Source organism: Emydura macquarii, unplaced genomic scaffold (assembly GCF_026122565.2).
Source record: "Emydura macquarii macquarii isolate MOO-44397 ecotype Brisbane River unplaced genomic scaffold, CSIRO-AGI_Emac_v2 contig_1253, whole genome shotgun sequence".
Taxonomy (NCBI): Eukaryota; Metazoa; Chordata; order Testudines; family Chelidae; genus Emydura; species Emydura macquarii.
This window is the reverse complement of record NW_027131390.1, coordinates 85999765-86023061: the sequence shown is the minus strand read 5'-3', so window position 1 is coordinate 86023061 and position 23297 is coordinate 85999765. Positions and strand designations below refer to the sequence as shown.

At 40.2% G+C, this 23297-nt stretch overlaps 2 protein-coding genes across 5 annotated transcripts in view; both read right to left on the bottom strand.

Annotated features, from left to right (window-relative positions):
- Positions 1-12824, bottom strand: part of CACNB4 (calcium voltage-gated channel auxiliary subunit beta 4) — a 178845-nt gene extending 166021 nt beyond the window's left edge. The window contains exons 1-2 of one of the 2 annotated variants that reach the window (XM_067549439.1): positions 12529-12824; positions 12027-12110 (exon numbers count right to left, since the gene is read on the bottom strand). In XM_067549439.1, the coding sequence (XP_067405540.1) occupies positions 12027-12110; positions 12529-12600 (156 nt within the window). In that variant the 5' untranslated portion in view covers positions 12601-12824. Of the gene's footprint in view, positions 1-12026; positions 12113-12528 lie in introns of those variants that run through there. The other variant, XM_067549444.1, reaches the window with a different exon arrangement.
- Positions 12825-19316: 6492 nt separating this feature from the next.
- The window catches only part of STAM2 (signal transducing adaptor molecule 2), a 31053-nt gene continuing 27072 nt past the window's right edge, over positions 19317-23297 (bottom strand). For all 3 annotated transcript variants that reach the window (XM_067549436.1, XM_067549437.1, XM_067549438.1), the window contains exon 14: positions 19317-23161. In XM_067549436.1, coding sequence (XP_067405537.1) covers positions 22933-23161 — 229 coding nt within the window. In that variant the 3' untranslated portion in view covers positions 19317-22932. The remainder of the gene's footprint in view (positions 23162-23297) is intronic.

The following is a 23297-nucleotide window of genomic DNA, read 5'->3' as shown; positions in this document are numbered from 1 at the left end:
GGCTATGAACCATGGGAGAGGACCCATGGCTACGAGCAGAGAGAGGCACCTCCCTCCAATCCAGATTTAGGCACTTAAGGCCCTTTGAGGACGGGACATAGGAAATGCCAAAGAGAGGGGTGTGGCCTGTGGACCAGAGGTGGCTTCCTGCTCAGCTTGCTAGCTGGCTTTTGTGGATCCCATTTTTAGGTGCCTAACTCTCCCCATGAATTGTATAAGGAGCCTGGGCGCTTAACTCAAGGCTGGATTCCACTAGGCAACAGGATTCCGAAAAGTTCACAGCTGAAATGCTGAGTCCACGTCCCCAGTGTGGATCTGGCCCTAAATTCTTTGGACAAGTGACCGCATCTTTTATTCACTGGTCGAACACTTAATATATTTTAAATGCTGTATAAGGAATAATAATGGTCCGCCCCGTGTCCAAGGGATGGACATATTCCATGACAGTGAGCTGCATTTTAGAAATGAATGAGTCAGAATAGAACTGAGTTCAGCCTGAATAGAATATACTCTTTTGCAGACATATATTTTATTTACCTAATCAGGGTTTGATCCTGAGAAGCACTGACTTCAGTGGGAGTCCAAGTTGTGGGTGACAAGTACCTCTCAGAATCAGGCCTTTAAGAAGATTAGCATATATCATAGGACTCCAAGATCCTAAGGAAATTGATCTTTAAGAGAAATTTAGACCTAAGGAAACTGACATATGGCCTTTGGCTGTAACAAATTAGTGTGCTGCAGATAAGAAGCCATTGGTAGATAAGTTAGTTATGCGCGCACATATGCGTGCGCGCACATACACACATTCCTAAGGACAGAGTCCACTCTGCAGAGTCCGCTGCTGCCTATAGTGGCAGATTTCTGGGCAGCTGCCCAGAGTGGCAGATTTGGCCCAGCCGTCTCTCTGGCATAACAAAGACGCAGCTAGCCAAATTTGAGAAGCACGGCAACCAGGTGTTCTGGACTGCACCACTTACTCATGACAGAGGGGAGGCAGAGTCAAATCAGCCATCCTAGGCCCATGTGACTGTGGAGGGAAGGACAGCACATTGAATTTTTGCCTAAGGCAGCAGATTGTCTAGAGCGCCCTCTGCCTAGGGAGTCAAGATTAAACACTGGCTCTTTTAGCAGGTACTAGCAGCAGGTCCTTTATACTATCTGGGCTAACCACCAGAAGGCAATAGTCAACTAACATACATAAAGCCATTATACTACAGGACAACCTTCAATCCTAATAACTACTAGGAAGACTTCAAGGCTTATAGTTCAGTTCATACATTCAGAATGAAAAGTCTTGGCCTATGTAGCTACCCCTAGATTTTCAAAAAAGTGCCTGGTGATTTTGGGTTCCTCAGTTATTGAATAGCCAACTTGAGACACCACAAACCAGGTCTGATTTTCAAAGGAGATGAGCTCATCACTTTCTGAAAATCAGACCACTTTAAGGCATTTCAAGTTGGGAATCCAAAATCACTAGACATCTTTAAACATTTTGGCCATGTACAAAGATACTTGAGTTTGGACACGATCTAATTTACAGCCCATACCTTCCTACCGCTTGGCTGTGAGCCTGTGTCTAACACATGGCAATCATAATCCATATTGTGGGTAAAGCTAGTCAAAAAATGGAAGACTTTTGAAAAAGATTTACCATTTTGTGCCAGAAGCTCATTAATTTTTTTTAAAGTTTCAGCCAGCCAGAGAGCTGGTAGGTGAAATGCCATTTCAATAATGAAAAAAATATATATATTTATTTATTTTTTGGTATTTGTGTCTTTTTCTTTTCTTCCCTCTATTTCATATTTAAAAAAGAAGGAAGCCAGCATACTGGCAGAGATTCAGCATCACAACTTTGCTGCAGGATCAAGTTTTTTAAAAAAAGGATATGGGCTCAGATGGGGCATGTCCTTGTTTTTAATATAAATATATTTAAATAAGTAGCAAATGTGGCAGGAAAATGTATGAAAAGAAAGGAAAAGTGTGAGTGTAATTTTACAGAGAACCACGTATGTAAATGATACTGAAGGGCTTGATTCAAAGCCCATTGACATCATTTGAAAGATTCTAATTGACTTCAATAGTTTTAGGAACAGGCTTGTGCTAACTAAGGTCTCTGATTCAGAAGAACACTCAAGCACATGCTTAACTTCAAGCAGGTGAAAAATCACAATGCTAATTCAGCAAAGCCCTTAAGCATGTGTTTAAAAGTTAAGCACATGCTTAAGGACTTTGCAAAGTAAAGGCCAAACAGAATAGACAGAACCAGATCCTGATCTCAGTTACACTGATTGAGGTTGAACTACTCTAGTTTTACACCTCTGGAACTGAGACCAGTGTCTAGCCCATAATCCAAGCCTCAAGGACCCAGATCATAAAAATTCTTACTTACATGAAGAAAGATTTACAGGAACATGACACAAAGAAAGTTGAGAACAGGAAGAAAACTTACAGAGAATAGGATCATGAAGTTACCTTCATGAAGCACAAAAATAAATTCTACTGCCGTTTATAAAAATAAATGTAATCCTTAAAGGTTTTTAAGGCCTGGCTTGACAAAGCCCTGGCTGGGATGGTTTAGTTGGGATTGGTCCTGCTTTGTGCAGAGGGTTGGACTAGATGACCTCTTGAGGTCCCTTCCAACTCTAATCTTCTATGATTCTATGATCTGTCATGCTGGTGCAAGTGCTCAGATACCATGGTAATAAACATGGTATAAATGTATAGAGAGGGCCTTGTCTACACACTGATGTTGTACTACTTTAACTATACTAGAATAGTTTATCAAAAATATACTATACTATATTTGACTATGCTAGTATAGTTAAAGTGCTACAACCCTACTAGCATAGATATAGCAATACCGGTATAGAAATGTTTATATTGGTATAGCTTTTTCCTCATATGGGAAAGGCACCTTTGCGTGTCCACACTGGAGGTCCTCACAGCATAACTGGTTTGGTTTAAAAAAAACAAAACAAAAACCCTAACAAAATCTGTGTGGGGACCAGGCCTCAGATCAAACACTGAAGAAATACTCTGAACAAGTGGGTTCTGAGGAATGACCTGAAGAAGAAGAGAGGGACTACTGTGTGACTACAGGATCAAAGATGCCATTCTAATACATGTTTAAAGTTTCTCCAGGTATGAAAGCCCTTCTTTAAACAGCTGGTTAAGGTGTTAACTTTTCCCTGTGGATTTCTTGTCCAGGTTCTGCTGGTGTAGCTGTTGCTTTACTGTGTTTACAGAAATCTGTTGCTCAGTGTCCCATCAGGGCTTTTCCCCATAAATTGGTTACTGCATGCACTAGCGAGATTTTAATGGCCTCTGCTTCACATATCTATGAAGAAATCACGGTAACATTTCTGCACAGTTAATTTAACAGGCATCATTTGCAATAAAGAAGTAGGCATTGCGTGTCATGTAGTTTTGATTAAAAATGATTCTCTAGCAATAGCTTTTCAGGATAATTGCGTTGTTTTGCAAGAAGCCGTATTTTCATCACAGAAATAAATTCTATTTAAAAAAAAAAAAACCGAAACAGACCATGGAAATGGTCCTGACCATGAGTCAAATAAAAAAAATGTTTCCCTATAAATCACAGTGTTGGAACAACATTTGGAGATATAAAAGCTTCCAAAACAATTAGTTATTATGACAACATTTGCAACATTTTAAGCACGTTTTCAGCTGACCTACTTACTCCCCCATGCTAGCACGTTGATAATTGACTTTTGTCCCCTAAGGGGGTTCTTAAATATAATTGAGCAGCACCTGCTATATACGAGGAACAGTTTTATACACCAATTTCTTGTACAAATATTGTACTTAACAGCTTCAGTGCCAGACTTACTCACCCATCCTTGTTTGTGCCAGATATATTGGATAATGCACTACCAAGTCATGCAGTGTTGCAAATATCCATGTGTTCCAGCAAAGTGAGGGCATAATTTTCATTTAATAAAAATAAAAATAGTTCCAAATATTTCTATTAATGACTTGTTTAATTAATAGTTAGCTATTTCCAGTAAAAACCTTTCAAACCAATGGATCCCAAAGTATTTTGGGCCCAATCTGAAATCCATTGAAATCTATGGAAGTAATCCCATTGACTTCAGTAGGCTTTGGATAAGGCAGTTTATGATATTACAATATTATATAATATACATACTGGGGTCACGTCACCCGTCGGTGAAATGCCATTGCCTCTGAAGCAGAACAGAAGCAGTAGTTCATAACACAACTACATAAGACAGGAAGTGAGCAGGAATATCATCTGTTTGAAAATTAAGATGGAATTCATGTCCCGCCCAGGAGAAATACGGTCAACAGCCCAGTGCTATGAGCTTGTCTCTACAAATACTTAGTTTGCAGCAAGCTGGGGTGTAAATCTACCTGGCACTAGCCTGCTATGCAATAAATGTCCATGTGGATCCTGCTGCCATGCACTACAAGTTCTCTAGTGTGCTTTAATCTACTCCCATTTCAAACTCCTATTTACTTGGGCCTGCCTCTACTCAGGGAGCCGGACTTGATGACTTCTCAGGGTCCCTTCCAACCCTATATGTCTATGATTCTCTGAAGGCACACTATGACTGACAGCAGGGTCTACACAGTTGCTTAGGGTGCGGCAGGCTAGCGTGGGGTAGGTTTACATCCCAACTTGCCGCAAAGCAAGTTTTCGTGCAGACAAGCGCCAACACACTATTCTTATGAAAATAATCATGGGATTTTTAAAAACCAAGGCTTTGAATTCAATACAGAACTACTCACATGTGTAAAGTAACTTATGGAAGTAAGCATTTATAGAATCAGACCTTTGCAGTGCCCTAATACAGCAAAGCACTTAAGCACAAGAGTCGTCCAATCACTCGGAAGCTTAAAGTTTAGCACACACTTAAATGCTTTGCTGAATAGGAACAAGGGTCATAGCATTCTATTGCCTTTCACTTTGTGCAGCTTATTTGTCCTCAGTAAAAGTTTTTAATCACACATTAAATCATTTTAGGAAGAGAATGACCTATTCACTTAATTCTATAAGTATTTTTCATACTAGCCCTAATGGCTTTCAGCATATGGATATTTGCCTCCATCTGTCTCTCATTCCATCTACTTCCATCATTATAACATTTGTCATATGTTAAGCAACAATTATGGGCATTAATTGTCATAATTCCAAGTTTGTGATACTGTAAGCAGTATTTCTGCCATTACTGATACACACAAGACTGAAAACATTTTACTGATTTTTACTACTACTAGACAATCTGGGGAAAAAACGCAAACTGCAAAAAAGATCATTTCACAATTTAAAGTTTACCCAAAATGTTATTTTTGTGCTAAAGGTTTCTTTAAGAAGAAATGTGAGCTAAAACAAAAAAAGATTAGCAACAGAATGGATCATCTTGAAAAGGGACCATCACCCAGTTCTTATGCATTTCACACACACAATACAACCAAATTCCATAGTTCCATTGATATTGTGGACTTACTCTAGTAACCGACTGCAGTTTATATTACATTTGAGGTTTAGATTGGATTTAGTTTAAACTCTCTTTACTGTGCTATTTCTACAAAGCTTGGTGCTACAGGTTAGAATTTATCTTTTAAACTCTGCATATAAAACTAGAACATTACAAAACCTCTCCATTTTAATCCCTGCTCATTGGATATTTTTCTGCCTGTGTCCCAGCCAGCCTGATTCTTATTATAGAAAAAAGGGGAAGGGTCCCAGTGACTCAGATGACCAATGGGATACACCTAATCACTACTATACATGCTATGAGTTAAAGTTTCTCTTCTCTTTCCTAATGAAAAAGAACTCAAACGCTAACCATGAAGTCTGAGAATATTCACAACCAGTCTCATTCTAGCACAAAAGAAACACAGAGAGCATCTTTTAAGGAAATGACTTGTGCGGTTGAATTGCCATATGGGAAGGAATTTATTATAGTAAATTCATGGAGACAGCTAATGTGTCCATTTCCTACATGCCTGCTTAAAGTGAATTCTTCCACACTCTCTCTGTGATGGGTGGGTAGGAGGCAATCTAAGAGTTATTTTTATTGTTGAACTCATGCAGTTCAAATGAAAGCTTCTTATTGTCTTTAGGAAACCAATTATCGGATCTTCCACTGTTTAAGGTTTCAAGTAAATATGTACAATTTTATTGATTTTAAATCTTCAGTGTCTGTAATAACCTCTCAGAAGATGACACTGTTTTCTCTACTAATCTGCTCCTTTTCCATTTGGATAATGTGGATTCTTTTATTGGATTTATTTATTTTGCTATGTTTTGAATGGATCTGAAATCATATTTATTTAACAGTTTCACCTATGTAGCAACTCATTATGCCAAAACATATCAGATACTGGTGCAGAAACAGCAACTGTGTCAGCGCAGTTCTGGGAATAGCTTTAGTGACTGTATTTACTGCTACAGAGTTGGCAGAGAAAGCACAGTTCATTGTTTTGGGACCCAGAGATAGTGGCTGTTTTTCTGTTAAATCTATTGGTGAGAGAGTGGTGGATTTTTAAAAAAGCCAGAAGGCTGACCCTGATTTTCAAAGTTGTGTAGGCAGAACAGCAGTTTCATTTAAACAAACTGGGTATTTAATCACACAGGAGGCAAACTGGATTTTTGCACGTGCTAGCTATTTGCATGTGCAAATTCCCTACTGCCAGGCCAAAATGATGCACAGTTATGACAACTAAACATGCAAGTTAGGTGCACAAACACATGCACTATCAATTCACATGTTTAGAAAAATCAGGCCTTTAGCATCTAGAAGACTTTCTCCATCAAGGGCCCAGTTCTGTCTCCCCTGCAAACTCAAAATTCCTAGTAAAAATCAATATATTTTGGATGTGCAAGAGATACAAGATCTACCATCAAACTATCATCAATTATAAATAAGATCAAAATGCTAGGCCTCGAATATTTGACAGTGCCCCTTCAATAACAGATGGGAATCTCTTTCACAGGGCACTATACGGGGTTTCCAATGAGACCCTCTCACTTGACTCATTATGAGATACAGACTACCAGCTGTTCAGACATCCTGTGGTTAAGAGCTACACAAAGCACTGGAACAGGAGAAACTGAAAGACAGGGAACATTTCCACACGTTTGAACACAAATAAGATGTCGGATGCAATAGAACTCAATTGTGACAGCTAGGTAGTTAGGGCCTGACTCACAAACCCTTACGCAAGTAGCCCTACTGGCTTCAATTTGGCTGTCATCTAAACACTACTCCTGGGAGTAAGGTTTTGCAAGGTCAGCCGTTGAGGGCCCAATCCTGCATCGTGTTGAGCATCACTGGGAAAAACTGAGTGCCCTTAACTCCAGTGGGAATTCAGAGCCCAACTTGTAGGAACAGACCGTCTGTTCCCTTGCAAACCGAAATGACTATAAATAAAATGCAGGCTCACTTCCACAGACGATGATTTAACACTACAGAGAAAGTCCATCACTTTAAAAGACATACAAGAAAACACTCAGAGCCTTTCTGTAGACCTGTTGAACTGGCACAAACCATGAGCATGGACTAAAATTGGACTCACGTGTATTCATTTTTTGTTGCAATTATTCTAATTATTTGTCTTCAAGTCAAGTTTCATGTTCTTATCTCTCTTTTGTGCTACCGTGATGGCTCACTCTCGGTTCCAACAAAACAAGGATTGGCAGCACTGAATTGCTGTCATCCTGGTTTGTGCAGTTGCAGTGAATATAAAAGAACATAAAGCAATTGGAAATGATTACTTCTATCGGTTATATTCCCCCTTTCTCTGGGTGACCAGATAGCAAGTGTGAAAAATCAAGACGCGGGGGTGGGGGGGAGGGAGGGGAGAGAGAGGAGGGAGTAATAGGCACCTATATAAGACAAAGTCCTGAATATCGGGACTGTCCCTATAAAACTGGGACATCTGGTCACTCTAGGGCTAATATAATTCACTACTTCACTGTCCTGCACTACAGTACCGTATAATTAAATGACAAACATTAATCCCATGGCAAACATCCCAAAATTGTTCCATGGCCCAATCCTGCTTTTTGTGTACTCCCACTGGGAGTTTAGCATGTGTAATGAATGTGGGATCAAACCCCAGAACAAGAAAACTCTTTAGATACAAACAAAGAATGATTAATCCCTCTAAGAGATTGACATTTTACCATTTACTTTTTTAAAATTGTGTTTACTGAGCAGACATCACGTAGGATAGAACACCAGCGCTTCAATCAGACCACTGATATTAGTTTTTATTGTATCAGGGGCAAGCTAGCAGCCAACAACAGAAGAGTGGAAATAGAAGGCAAGGGGTGAATATAGGCAGGAGGATGTCACCTATATTGCTCCTGTGACATCCTTGTCATGCCAAAAGGAGGAGGATTGTTGCTGGAGAATAATTAGTACCCACAGGTCTAAAACACAAAACAGTGTTGTCACCTCTCAAAATGTAGTCAGATGTTTCACAATGTTTGGTTTTTTTTCTTTAAGCCCCAGCTCCTGGAATGAAGTAACTACGTGAAAATTTCAGTTTTTTTTAAACATACATTTCTAACCCTTATGGTTGCACAGATTATAACTTGAAAACATGACCCAAGTGTACCCTAAAAGCTCTGAAACTTGAAGACATATACAAAGAATCCAAAATGTAATATTAAAATCCTCTTTGAGCCAAACTCAATATTTTTTAGGCCTGATCCATATTTTTGAACACCTGGTGTTGGCAATACTGCATAAGTTCAGATCCAAACCCAAACGTCCCCCAAAGTTTTGGGGTGTTGAGATGCAGGTTTGACTCAGATAGATAGCCAGTAATTCATTTTTAGCCAATAAAATGCTAAGGTCCTGACCCTGCAATCCAACCTACCTGGCCCCTAAGCGAGTCTCTCGACAGACACAAAAGTCCCCACCACACAGACCTGAATACAGCATTGGGCGCACCAATGCAAAAAATTATGACTTGGTATCAACAAAATACAGGCTACAATTAATCAAAATCCACAATTTTTGCCAAGTTTATTTTTGAGGCAAATTGCAATAAAAAATTAAATTGCAAGAAAATCTAGACAAAAATATCAAGGGCTGCTTTAAAAACGTCTCCAATGATCTATTAAACTTCGTTCATGATGAAGTGGCTCATAGCCTCAAGAAAAAGGCTGTTTCTTATGAGAACAACAACAGGACAAAGAACCATTTGATGTTAATTTCAAATCCTGCTGCTGTAATGTTCAGTTTTTATGGCACAGAAATGGGAATCAATACAACACAATTATTTTCTCTCAAATTATTTTTGGGTCATTTAAGAGAAAAATACATTAAAGTATGTCTAATATGTACTGAACATGCCAGTTTCACTAGATATATAAAATAATAAGAACAGTCATTTACTTTCATACTTCCTGCACAAAATAAGTAGGGGGAAAAAACAACGAACACTTATGACATATCTAGAAACAAACAAAAACAAAACAAAACCCAATGTATATTATATGGAGATGTGTTGCTATATGGATTAGGGGTGACCAATTATTTAATACCAATATGACAAAATTGCAACGATTCTTACCAGATATGCCATGTCAGGTACCATTGGAAAGGTTATAATTTGCAAAGTATGATTATATTGTTTAGGTATATGTGTCATATTTGTATTGTAAGTTATGGATGTGTGATACATCTGTATCCAAAAATTGTGCTGTGCTTGGGTTACACCACCCAGGCAGATTAGTTAGTGTCAACACTGATGACCCATCGAGGGGTCGTCACCTATACAATGAACCTAGGGAGAGAAGCCAAGGCTACACCTTATGTAAGAACATGCGTATGGACAAGGTTATGGACATGCTCATCCGACAAAGTGGGTTCCTGTCCACGAAAGCTAATGGCCAAATAAATTTCTTAGTCTTTAAGGTGCCACAGGACTCTCGCTGTTTTGCTAAAAACAGACTAACATGGCTACCCCCCTAGAATTTAAGGACAGGGGACTCAGACTTTTCCACGCCATGTGCTGTGTGGCTGTGTTTGGGACAAGTCGCATGGCAAAGGGACATAAAAGGCAGCTGCACCATTCTCCATCTTGTCTTCATTCCTGCTTCCTACCTCTGGATCAACTCATCTACAACTGAGGCTGTGAAACAAAGGACTGAGACCTGGATGGACGCCAGAGGAACTGGACAAACCTGTAAGCTCTACAGTTCTGCTGAGGATCTGATATATATGGACTTTGAAGTCATTTTTATGTATCTAATTGCTTTGATAATTTAACATCTCTCTTCTTATTTGTTTCTTTCTTTTTATAATAAACCTTTCAATTTAGTTACTAAAGGATTGATTGGCAGCATGGTATTTTGGGTAAAATCCAAATTTATATTAATCTGGCAATGCCCTTTGGGGATCAGGAGAACATTTTGGTAAAGGGAGTAGAGTTTAAATAACTTATCTATTTACTGGACCTAGTTGCTGATTGGGAGCCAAGACTGAAATCCAATAAAGGGGGTTGCATATTTTTTGTTGTAGTTTCTTGATAACCAGTCTAGGAAATCAGGACATTGTTTGTGACTGGTCAGGGAATCTAATCAGTGTTACCCACTAGTTCTGGGAGAATCTGCTCTCCTTTTTCAACCTGCCCTGAACTTGGCATTTTCAGGTAGGCTACTCTAGGCATGGACGAGTCACAGGAGACCCTAATATTTCAGTCTGGAACCGGAAGTGCTAAAGTTCCCTAAATACTGCAGGCAAGTGGTTCTCAACCATCTAGATATTTGCGTAGTTTTACAACAGATTACATAAAAAGCACTAGTGAAGTCAGTACAAACTAAAATTTCATACAATAATTTGTTTATACTGCACTATATACTATATGCTGAAAGGTAAGTACAATATTTATATTCCAATTCATTTATTTTATAATTATATGGAAAAAAATGAGAAAATAAGCAATTTTTCAGTAATAGTGTGCTGTGACTTCCCTATTTTTATGTCTGATTTTGTAAGCCAAGTAGTTTTTAAGTGAGGCAAAACTTGGGGGGTATGCAAGACAAACCAGACTCTTGAATGGGGTACAGTAGTTTGGAAAGGTTGAGAGCCAGTGCTGTAGACTAACAAGTACTGTCTTAGAAAATAGCAGAGTTCTTCAATACACATGAGAGAGAGAGAGAGAAAGAAAGGAATTCGCCTTCACTCAAGTCTAAATAAAAGGATTCCGCAGTCAACACTTGATAGAAATGGCTGAACGGGACCCAGGTTAGCTCTGGGCATCTAGTCCATCTTCCTGCTTTTTGGCCGAGAAGAACTGTAACAGCATCTAAAAGCCTACCCGCCTGTCAGCCAGCATTTTCAAGAAATACTCAACCACCAGAAGGAGTTAAAACAGAAATGCTTCCAATCCTCCTGCACTTTCTAGTTTAACAAAGAGAAATCCAAGTCAAAGTCATCCCTTTTCATTTCTGCACCCACTCCCTTTACCTTGTCCCAAATATTTGGGGAAATGTGGAACTGCAACCCCTCTTATCCAAATCTCAGTTATGTATCGGGCATGAAAACTTCCTTCCTTCCTCTTTACACAAACTGCTGCTTATCCAACTGCACCTGAGATAGATCCGCAGCTGCCTAAACCCCCAGACACAGTGCTTCCCTGCCTTGACAGCAACACTAATACAGACGAAATGACTGAAACCAGTTCCAAGCCCAGCTAAAATCAGAGCGAAGAACTGGTTTGCAGAGGGAAATAACGACAACGGGGCCTCGCTGGCTCGATCCAATGGTGGGGAATACACGACTCCTTTCTCTGGGACCCCGGGTTGCTCGGATGCAGCAGGAATCTCTGGGACAGCCATTTCCGCCGAGAAATGCGGATCGCATCCAGCACACACACGCACAGCTACGATCCGCTCAACTCTCAGCAGGTCCGCCCGTCGGGCCGGCCTGACGGAGTTCAGCTGCCCGCCGGGCTGCGGGCGGGCGGTCACCATCTCCCCCGCGCCCGGCGCTGCCCTTCCCCTCGGCCCCCGCGCACGCTACCTGCCGGAGGATGAAACTGGTGGACGTCGTGCTCCCGTCGGATCGTTTCAACCTGCTCCTGCGGGTCGCCGTGCCTCGGGTCACCTGAGCTCCCCAGGGGAGGAAAGAAAGAAAGATCGGGTCACAAGGACGGTGGGGGGGTGACCGGCTAGGGGCCAGCCAGCCTGGGCTGCGCTGGGAGCAGAGCCGCCCTCGCTGCCCGGCTGCCCCAAGGGCCGGTAGCCCCGGTAATGGGTCCCCCTCACCTAATCCCGCCGACCCCGCCCTCGCCCCTCAGCGCCCTCCCCGGCCGCCGCCCCGCAGGGGATGCACAGAGAGACAGAGAGAGAGAGAGAGAGAGCCCCGGCCCGGCCCGGCCCAGCACCCACCGCAGCCATCGCAGCCAGGAGCTAAGGCGATGCTCCCTCCCTGCGCCGCGGCAGCCCCGCCGCCGGCTGCCCCAGCTGGGATCGCGGAGAGCGCGGCACAGGCTGGCGGAGGAGGAGGAGGAGGGGGGAGGTACCTGGAAGATGGGGGTGTGCAGCCCATCCGCCAGCCCGTTCTTGCTGCAGGAGGAGGAGGGGTGCTTGGACATGGCTAGCGCAGCATAGCCTCCGCTCCGGACGCGGCGGGCGGGCGATCGCTGGCTTCGCCTCCCCCTGCCCACTTCAATCAGGGCTTCCTGCGCCCGCTCGGCTCCCTCCCAGCAGCCTGCCCTGCCCTGCGCGGCGCGCGCGGAGAGAGCAGCGCTTCCACAGCCCCGCCTTCAAGCTGCAGCGTCTCCTTCGCCCCGGCCGCCCCTGGCTTGCCCCACGCTCACCGTGGTGCGTGTTTTACAGAAGAAGCCAGCGAGTGAGTTCTTGGGGCGGGGGGAGAGAGAGAGAGAGAGAGAGGACGGCTAAGTTTTCCCTATTCCCTACCCTTCCCCCTCCAAAACAGGGTATCCCTTCTCCAGCTCTAAATAGCCAGGAATTCCTCCCTAGCTCCCCTCTCCCCGCTTTTCCTCTGGAGACACGATCCTTTGCACCCCGGATTGCCATGATCTCTGTGTAGGGGGGACCAAAGGTCCCGACTGTATAGGGACAGTCCCGATCTTCGGGGCTTGGTCTTATATAGGTGCCTATATCCCGCACCTTCTGTCCCGATTTTTCACACTGGCTCTCGGGTCCCCCTATCTCTGTGTGCGGTGCAGACCCACGCTCCCCACAAACACACACAGTTCGTGAGCTAGGTTCATCGGCCTCCCTGCCCTGGGAAATGTATTTTCTTCTAGCTCCTCTCTACGATCTTGCTGTGGTTGGTACGATCCTTTCTAACCCCCTGATCATGCGCTAGTGACCTTGCTCTGCAACTTCCAAGCGTTTATGCACATCTCCTGGAACCCTTTTCCTAGCTCTCAATGCTTCATTACCCTCCAGCCCAATGGAATAACGTATGCCCCCATACGCATTTTCCATGGTTTATTTTGTATTTATTATTTACTGCTATTGTAACAGAGGCTAAGGCCCCATTACGCTAGGCATCCTACAAACATATCACAAAAGAGACAGTCCCTGACCCAAACAGCCTCCAGTGTAGGAGGAATAAGACGAGAGACAATTGGGAAAATCACAGAACAGAAGGAACAAAATTGAATGAGTCAATGTTACAATTTGTTATATCATTACCACGTGGCAGCATTCCCCTAAAGCCACAGCCTCAAGATCTTTAACCAGCCCCCGTCTCGCAACCTCATAAGTAAGCCGGTGCTACTGCACTCACATATGCATAGGTACACCCCTCTGATGCGCCAATGAAGTCTATGAGTTTCTGTGTAGGCAAACGGTCAACCCACATGGTTCTGAGACCCGGACTAGGATAAATTACTGCATGAAGCTATCCCTGCCTCTAAGTGTTTTTGGCACACGGAGAAGGCACATCTCCCTCTCCCACAGCTTAAATGAAACATCAAGATTGAGCACTACTGCTTTAAAAAAAAAAGTCCAAGATTTTATGTGATTTGTCATTAGGCAGGTGGGTTTTAGGACCAGTGTATACAGCAGGGGCTAAATAGTTGTTCTGAATTTGGGTCATTTTAATGCACACACAAAGAGGGAAATGAATGTTTATTTATTCAGTGCATACACACACCTGCCTAATGTTAAGATGCTATTGCCTTGCACAGTAGAGGGTCATTGATAGAGCCGGTCAGAAAACCGGATTTCAATTGCACATTTTCAATGTTCAGATTTTTTTTTTTCAATCCGGAACTGGGATGAAAAGACAAAAACGCAAATATTTTCACAGAACTGAAATCCTGCAATAAGTTGTTTTGGAAACATTGCCCATATTCTGAAACAAAATATGGTGGGGCTCACCACTGCTAAAAGTGGTGGGGATTAGTGAAACTAACAAGAATCATGTCAATTTCAGCCAGGGCTTCTGGGTTATTTGGCTCCATAGCAGCCCCCACCTACAGTCTGCCTCAGAGTTGGTGACCCCATAGCTTCCAGGCTCCTGGAACTGCTTGTTCCTGGGCCTGCCTGACTTGCAAAGCCTGGGGAAACCAGTTGCCCAGAAAATTGGACAACCCAGGGAGCCAGCTAAGCCAGCCCTGGAATCCCTGGTCCTCAGACAGTACTCCTGTGGATGCTGACTACCCTGGAACCAGAGATCCTGGAAGTCCTAGGAATCAGGATCCCAACTCCAAGGCAATTCCTCAGGCAGGCTCCCAAAGAGCTGGGTGGGCAAGCTGGCAGGAAACCTGACCAGCACACACGTTTTGAAACCTATGTTCCATTGGAAGATTTGTTAAAACTGACACAGTTCCACCAAATGTTTTACTTTCACCAAATTGGTGTTTTCCTGGTGGAAAAAACATTGTCAGAATATTTCCAACCAGCTTTAGTCAGTGATCAGCACCCAAGTTAAAATTCTCAATAGAAAGAGTTGAAGATGCCATGTAGTAACCTTCCTCAGGGACTCATTCAGGGAGTAGGTATGCACGGTCTGGGCTGTTAAGACTTCTTTGAGCTTTCTTTATGCTGCAGAACACCACAGGAGAGTAAGAGTTAATAGCCAGGCCACCTTTTGCAGACCATGTGGTTGGAGAAGAGCCTTGGACTAGACAATGTGAAAAGCACACAGGCAGGAGGAGGAAAGTGGGCAGAAGGTATGTTTAAGCAGGTGGATGGGTTGGAGTTGTGTGCAAGTGGTAGTGAAAGAGAGGTCCCAGGCAGCTAGTTTAGGGCATAGGTGCTTGGCCTAAGATTGCTGCAAGAAGCGGTTGCCACGCCTGCTCAGGGAAAAAGGACATGTACATTAAGAAATTACCTTACCCCACATCAATTTTTACACCAAACAAGACACTGACCAGCAAAGTTCTGAAAACCTGCAACTGCTGAAAGGAGCAACCATATATAGATAGTTGGATTATTAGATGTGTATGTGACACCACTGAGTTCTGAAATGACACACAGAACCCTTTTGTAAAGATTTCTATTGCACTAGTAATGCATATTCTTAAATGCTGCCTTTCCTTTTACAGTAGCTCACACACACGTCCCCAAACATTTTGTTGGCCAAGGCCTAATGGGCATCCCCTGCATAGAACTACAGTGACCTTGCAAGACTGGATTTTGAGGCAAAGGCCCAATACAGCTATATGCACCATATCTTGTAATTTTAATGCATATGGAGAAACATGAAGTTAAAAAAATGAACTTTTATAAAAAACAAAATCTATCTTGGGAACAGGCTCTATAGCAACACAACTATATCTAAGGCTTTCAGACACAGTGAGTAGTAAACTCAGTCTTAGTAGGACAAATCATCTTCACAAATTTTTGGAGGACAAAGGACAAGCACTTGGATATGTCAGTAGAAGGAAGTGACAGCAGATATGACCACAGAGACAGATACAATATGTCCTATGTTATATATCCACACTGGAACGCCATAAATTACATATATTAGATAGACAGCATGACATGCATATTACATAGTTGGGCTGAGATTGCATATCTGGTGATGTTACTTTCCATTTTTGATGCCTGTGTTGTGACATTAATCCCAGGATGCCTTGATGGACTGTAGCATTGTATTTTCTATGTCCTTTCTCCTATCATGTGTGTCTAGTTTTAAGTTCTATGGTTGTATGCAGGGTTGTTGTAGTTGTGTTGGGCCCAGGATATTAGAGAAATAAGGTAGGGGAGGGAATATCTTTTGTTGGACCAACTTCTGTTGGTGAGAGAGAGAAGTTTTCAAGCTTACAGAGGTTGTGAAGAAGAGCTCTGTGGAAGCTCAAAAGCTTCTCTCTCTCTCTCTCATAGAAGTTGGTCCAGTAAAAGATATTAACTCACCCACCTGGTTTCTCTAATCTCAAGTTCAGTCAGTCACTAGAACTGCATCCTTTCATTCAGTTCGTTTACTAGAATCAATGCTGTCCTCTAGTCTTCTTAACCCCCAAAATCCCCGCATGGAAGTTTGGGAGAACTGAGAGATATATGTGCCTGCCCTAGCCAGCAAAGTGGCTGCATACAATCTATCTTGTTCTCTGCTGACCTCTAGCTTCAATTAAGATTTATTTAATTTAGGCATTTAGGGTTTTTTGTTAGCTTTCCTCATTATATTGCAGACCAGACTGCTTAGATGCAATTCCTGTGAAGTTGATCAGGAGGAAGAGGTGCAGCTGATACGAACCTTCAGTTTTTCCAGACTCTAGAAAGAGCACAGAATGACAGACACCATAGTCCTCCAACAAAGTTCAGGACTTAAAACTTCAGGGTAGTGTAGACAAGGGTTGGTACGAAGATGGTCTATGGTGGCAGATTATGAAAAGATTTTTAAACATGGATGTATCTCTAACATAAGAACAGAAAACAGAAATTTTATTGAAACCATCAAGTAATTCAATATTTCATACATTTTGAATTGTATCAGCCATTAGAAAAAACAAGGTTAGTTCTTCATCCACTATATATTATGTCCAGCTTTTGCACTGTACTTTTTAACAGGAGACAGATATATGTGTGTGTATGTATGTATATATATATATATATATCCAGATTAAAACTATTAAACCAAATGCAGATATGCATCTCAAATGTACTTAATATTGAGGGATGATTTTATTTACATAATACTCCACTCTTGTACAAAGTTGATGTCATTTGTTGAAAATTATTTACAATAGAAATGATCAACTAATCTTAGTTATTTATCATACAGCATTACATTTCCTACATGAATGATACCTTCCTGTTGCACTGTGTCACATTCAGGGCTTGGTAGGCTGATGTATGAATGCAGATGCCAGAGGTTGACACTCATCTGGGAGCATAATTTAGCCCACTGACTCTAAAATTGTTTATCTGGAAAGAAAATCTGGCCACAAAATCTATAGTTGTTTAGTCCTCTACTGTAATGTTACTTAGTACTTCTATAGCATCCTCCAATTGAGAGCATTACATTTACCCCACACCTGTGAAGTAGAGCACAATTACTCCCCATTTACAGAGCATGAAAATAAAGCAAAGTGATTTGTTCTAAGTTGCACAGGAAATCTGGGGAACAGTTGGAAATAGGATCCAAGTTTCCTGCTTTCTTTTCCTGTAGCTTTACCTGAAGTACATCACACCTCTCACTAAATTGAGAAGGGGAAGTGTGTACCTGTGAGATGTTTGCCACTAGACACAAAAAAAAAAAGACAACCCACAACTGACACCCCTCTTCCCCTGCAGAATAGGATTGGGTTTCTCCAGTAAAACCAGCATTGGCTGTGTATTCTAACCAGGATTTCGTGGGAGAAAGGAAAAAAAGTAAAATTTACAGATGTGACAGTATCATGACCGGTACATTTCTCAGAGGACAGTGGTAAGAGTTTTATTCACATTTATAGGTTGAAAATATAATCCTACCACCTTTAGGCAAATTAAAATTTAAAGGGAAATATTTTTCCCCAGGAAAACACTTATTTTTAACATCTGATACTTGTAGGAAAATGACAAAGGATAGAAGCCAAGGAACACTTCACAACAGGCAAGTTTTAAGTTATGCCATCTTTTGAACCTAGAGAGTAGGCTTTACTCAGTAGAGATTACCCCTACATTTAATATGATATTGCAAAAGATTACCTGCATTTGTTAGTTTTGTTAACTCACTGTTTATATTTTGAACAATATCCAATAGCATTCACTGACAGAGGAAAAATGCCTTTTTTCATTTTTCCCCAATGTATGCACCAAGCAACAAAAATAAGACCCTACAGACATCTGGTAGAAAGCAAGCAGAGACCTAGTATAATCAGATTGATTAATATCCTCTATGCACTCAAATTGCAGAATTTAGAATTCTTTAGATGAAATTAGTTAGCCTGGCTTCTTTGTCCAAGATGAATGCAGTTCAAGAAGTGTATAGCATGAATGGTGAAATCTAAATTAGATTTTTAGAATTCAGTTTTAATCATCTAAATTAATAATAGTAAGGAAATATTTCTTTAATTATGGATCTTAACCACTCTCACTGCTTGGCTGACTTCCCACATTAATTTACTGTCCAGGAAACTAAGACACTAGGGAATTTGTCCAGATTCACTGTAGCTTATCATCAGTTTCACACTCTCTCACCTTAGCAGTGAGAGAATATCTGGATTGAAAAACTACTCACTGACATTTTACAAAGATCCTTTAAACACTTCTTGTGCTGTTAGGTTTTTAAGTGCTTGTTATTACAAAGCTTAAATTTGGGGCCTAAACTGACCTGACACTATCCCATGAAAGTTACAAGTGACTCATGATGATAATACAAGTAAGTGATTGACAAAATATGTTCCAGTGACTTACAGCTAAAGAATGACTCATAGGAACATTTTGTTTTCAGGCTTATTGGTCTGATAAATTATGTAGTCTTTTTGTTCCCCCTACCTTAGATATGCTACATGGGATCTTCGGACCATGAGATTATTTCCTTATTGTGTGGGCTGGCTTTCTCATTTTGGTTAGATGGGTATCAATGGTGGTCTAAAGAGAGTTTCTATTACTTACAGAATCTACTCTTAGCTTTTACTTTTAAGATGTAATAACTGAAATTTTAGAAGAGTGATATATTTTTCTTATGTATAAAAAACTAGCAATATGCAATAAAACTGAATATAATCTGTAGTTAGGACTATAATTATTCCTCACCACAGCATTGATCAACCACCATTATATAGAGGCATTGTGTGTCAAACATACTTTAGATAGGATATTCATATATACAAAAAGCCAAATGGTGTGACTAGGAAGAGGCTACATATTTCTCTAACTTTGAAACAGAGAGAAGACTCTTCACTGTTTGTTAAACAAATTTGTTTTATTCACAAAAGGCAATGGAAACATACTGTAGGCAAAGGCCAGTTGGTTACTATTAACACTGCAAATTCCCTGAAGACAGTATTTTCTATAAACTGCAGTCCCCTTCTCCACCCAATAGTCTTTTACTTTAGATAAGCTAAATTTACACTCTTCCGTTTAAATCTAGACAGACAAAAGCAGTGGGAGCCTAACCTGCAGAATGAGCTTGCAGAATGCATTCAAACACACTGCACTATGGGGACAAATCACCAGGCAGGGTGAAGTTGTCACAGTTTCACTGATTTCAATTGTGCTATGAAAATGTACAATAGCCGATGATCTGCCCCTATTTCTTTCTTTCTTCTTCCTTTCATCTATTCAATCTTAACTAAAAAGATCAAAATAATTTCAGTCAGTTTCATGTACAATTTATCTACTATAAGTGTAGAAAATATCCTAAAAAGAAACATTCACTAAATTTATAGGAACCAATCCTGCTCATGTTTAATATTGTGCTATATTTCTTCTTTAAAAAGATACATAGATGTAAATAAAGAAAAAGGCCTTCTTATAGGAAAACAGTTACAATAATAGAATGGAGCTGCATTTATAACCACCACCAGCTTTCTTCTCAAAATGGCAACTTTTCATTGAGTTATACTACTCCAGAAGACAGCAGGTATGAACATGAAAGTCCACTCATCAAAACAAAATGAACACAGAACATGTTTTAAGATTTAACAATTGCATTAATTACCCATTTTATTTTGGAATATTGGAATTTCGAAAAACAAGGTTGTATTAAATAGACAAGGTGCTTGTCAACTCAAAGATATTTGAAATTTTAAAAACCTTTAAAACATTCTCTGCATGGTGACATTACAGACAAATGATGTCCTTACCTATTGCTCAAGTGAAAAAGTGACATTTTTACACAAATTTTTTTAGCAGGTAAACAATTCAAAGTAGAATAAAGCTTATGCAGTCTATTTTTGATACCCATGAAACAAAGTTAAATACAATAATAAAATTCTCATTTTAAAGTTGCAGAAATTTCTATTTTAACCATATGAATTTATATGAAAAAGCAAAAGTTAGCTATTATTTACTCCCGATATAAGACAGCAGGTATAAACCTAGTGTAGAAGTCTGATGTTCCTTTGGCAGCATGTTTAGTTACAATCAGGCCTTAAAAATAAATATGATAAGGTATAGAAGAATGAGGAGAAAAAACTGATCCCATTAACACCAAAACCCTCTAAATACACAATTTTAATAGCAATCAAATATTTTACACTATCTACAACTTTCATAAATGCCTATGATTAGGATTACAAGAGAATATAGGATGCCAAATATATAGTGTCAGGGTTTTTTTTGTTTTGTTTTTAAGTGTATATATAGGCATGTGTATAAAATCTCAGACACAAATGATATATACACTATTTATACTTCATATATTATAAAGAACTAAATTTAATCAAACACATTACTCTAACTCTGAGCCAACTCTCTTCATCCCAAATTAAGATATTGGGCAATATTTATACTGGCTCTAACACTTTGAATCCAATAAAAAACTTCTTTATATTTCAGTGACAAACACAAATGTTAGAGTTTAATTTGATTAAATATTATTTGGAACAAAATAAGTCCTTGCATACAAATTTCCAAATAGTAAGAATTCTAAACAGCAGCTTTTGAAATTAGTTCTCCCCTGTCCCCAAAGAACATGTTATCAAAATGCTTTAAAGGTGTCATATTAAAGCACTTTATATTTATGCTGAACAGCTTCACCTGGAAGGATAATGCCAAATTAAAACACCGGAGAGGAAAGACTACAGCTCCAGTTACACAAACTTGAGTATCAAATGATTCAAAGGCCAGGTACTGAATATCTTATTGTTCCAATATGAAGCTGCATCTGAACAAGATCATACTAAATAATGTATTTAATAACAGTAAGATAAATGGAGGTGGCACTGAACAGATGGTAAGTTTTATTCTGGGAGAACACAAGGAAGATCTACAATGTAACAAGGTGTCATCTGGTAGAAAACAATATACACCAAAACACTTATTTGTGGACATGCTTTCAGATTTCCATGCATTTAACCAAGATTTTTTTTATCAAAGTTATTCATATCCATTATTCTTCCCAGTCTAAATATCAACCATTCATAACAAAATTAAAAATATGTATAAATATGATCATGTTAAGAAGCCAAGTAGGTAACTGGGAGGAGAGAGATGTGCAAATTTCCAGTAATTAAAATACAGGGAAACAACTCACATATTCTTGAAAGTGTATCCAGCTCTTGTAATTCATCTACTCTTTTACAAAAGCCACCCATAAAAATTACAGTGTCAGGAAAAGTCTCCAGATCTTGTTTCTTTTCCACAGAATGCTACAGCTCCTCATTCATGAGGCAATTCCTTTTTTAAAGGCATGCCTGTCATTTTCAGTGCATATCCATTCCTTATGTCCAAAGAGGAAAACAGTCCCACTAACACAGTACCTTTCCTTTGGATCCACAGTGGTGTAAGTATATATCCTCAATGTAATAATCTAGACAAGTTAATGGTGACAGTGAGAGGAAAACCTAAAGAAGGCAAGAGCTCCCCGGTCCATAAAGATAACTTGTGCTTCTGGAGCTCCTTCACTTCCCAGCACACCTCCATCATTTGGAGAGCAAAGAAGGCAGATTCCCACAGGCCCCCGATAAACAGCACTCCTGAGCCTCTCTCCCACCCTTAAACAACAAAAATGAAGACAGATTTCACGAATTCCCAGTTCAGTAACTTGCAATCTCAGAGCACCCCCAGTTAGTTTGTAGCGTTCCCTACCCATCTTTGGGAAGGAAAGATGCTGTGAGCGCCATCCATTCTGGAGAAGGAGCACGAGATCTCCCTGGTAACAAACACTTGAATTAATTCCTCATAAGGGAAACAGAAGACCCCCTTGGAACGCCATATCAAGTCTGGCAATAATATAAAAAAACCCTTTAATTTTCATATTGCTGTATTTACGTGGTCCTCATCGCTATAATGTTAATGAATATTCTCCCTCCCAGTTCACACTTGCTTTATCATGCAATTGTTCTATTATGCATCCCATAAAGCAGAACTGCTTATAATGTAACAAACAGAACTAGAATTTGTCTAAACCATGGGGAAGAAATACTACTGAAGTGAAAAAGACTGTCTAAAAGAATGGAATAGAAAGGACTACCAAAAGAACAAATAAAGCAAAATAGCTAGATTCTAAAGCACCCTCTCCAGTTTCCAGAAACATAAAAAGGAAAGGATTCTCTTACTTAAATTTAGAGAATGATGCTATGAGACTGAAACTTAGAGTTGATGGAGGCTACTGAAGTGGGGATTGAAGTCATTTATGATTTGTTTTAATCATTAGCTCAAACTGTCTTTAGAAAGATTCTGAACAATCAAATTTTAAGTACATTTAACTCTGAAATAATCGCTTATAATGCAGCAAGTTGGGTTGTTTATTTTAACTAGAGGAAAGTGTACCTGGATACCAACGACAGGCTATTAAAATCAAGAGGCTTACCAACATTTATGAATGTTTTTACGAATATGAGCCTGGTTTATTTTCAAAGGAGAGGCTGTGGATGGTAATTTGTTTGTTGCTGTGGAACTGAATGAGGTGGAACTGCCATAGGATAGCCTGCTCCTTGAGGCAAACTAGATGTAGAGTTCTGGTAAGCTGACATATCCATAGACATTCCCATTTGTTGGGTGTAAGCAGCTGTACTCGTAGCTGACTGAAGGCCAGCGTTCTGGTTCATGTATGCTGAGTTTGACACAGAATCTGGTCCAGGGCTGCAACAGAAAAAAATACTCTAATTTTAAAACACTGACTGTTATAATTACTAAGCTGCTTTGCTTATAATGCTATAAGTCAATTCAAAAGCAATTTGGTTTTGCACATTTCTGAAGTAACCAAAAAAAAATTTTT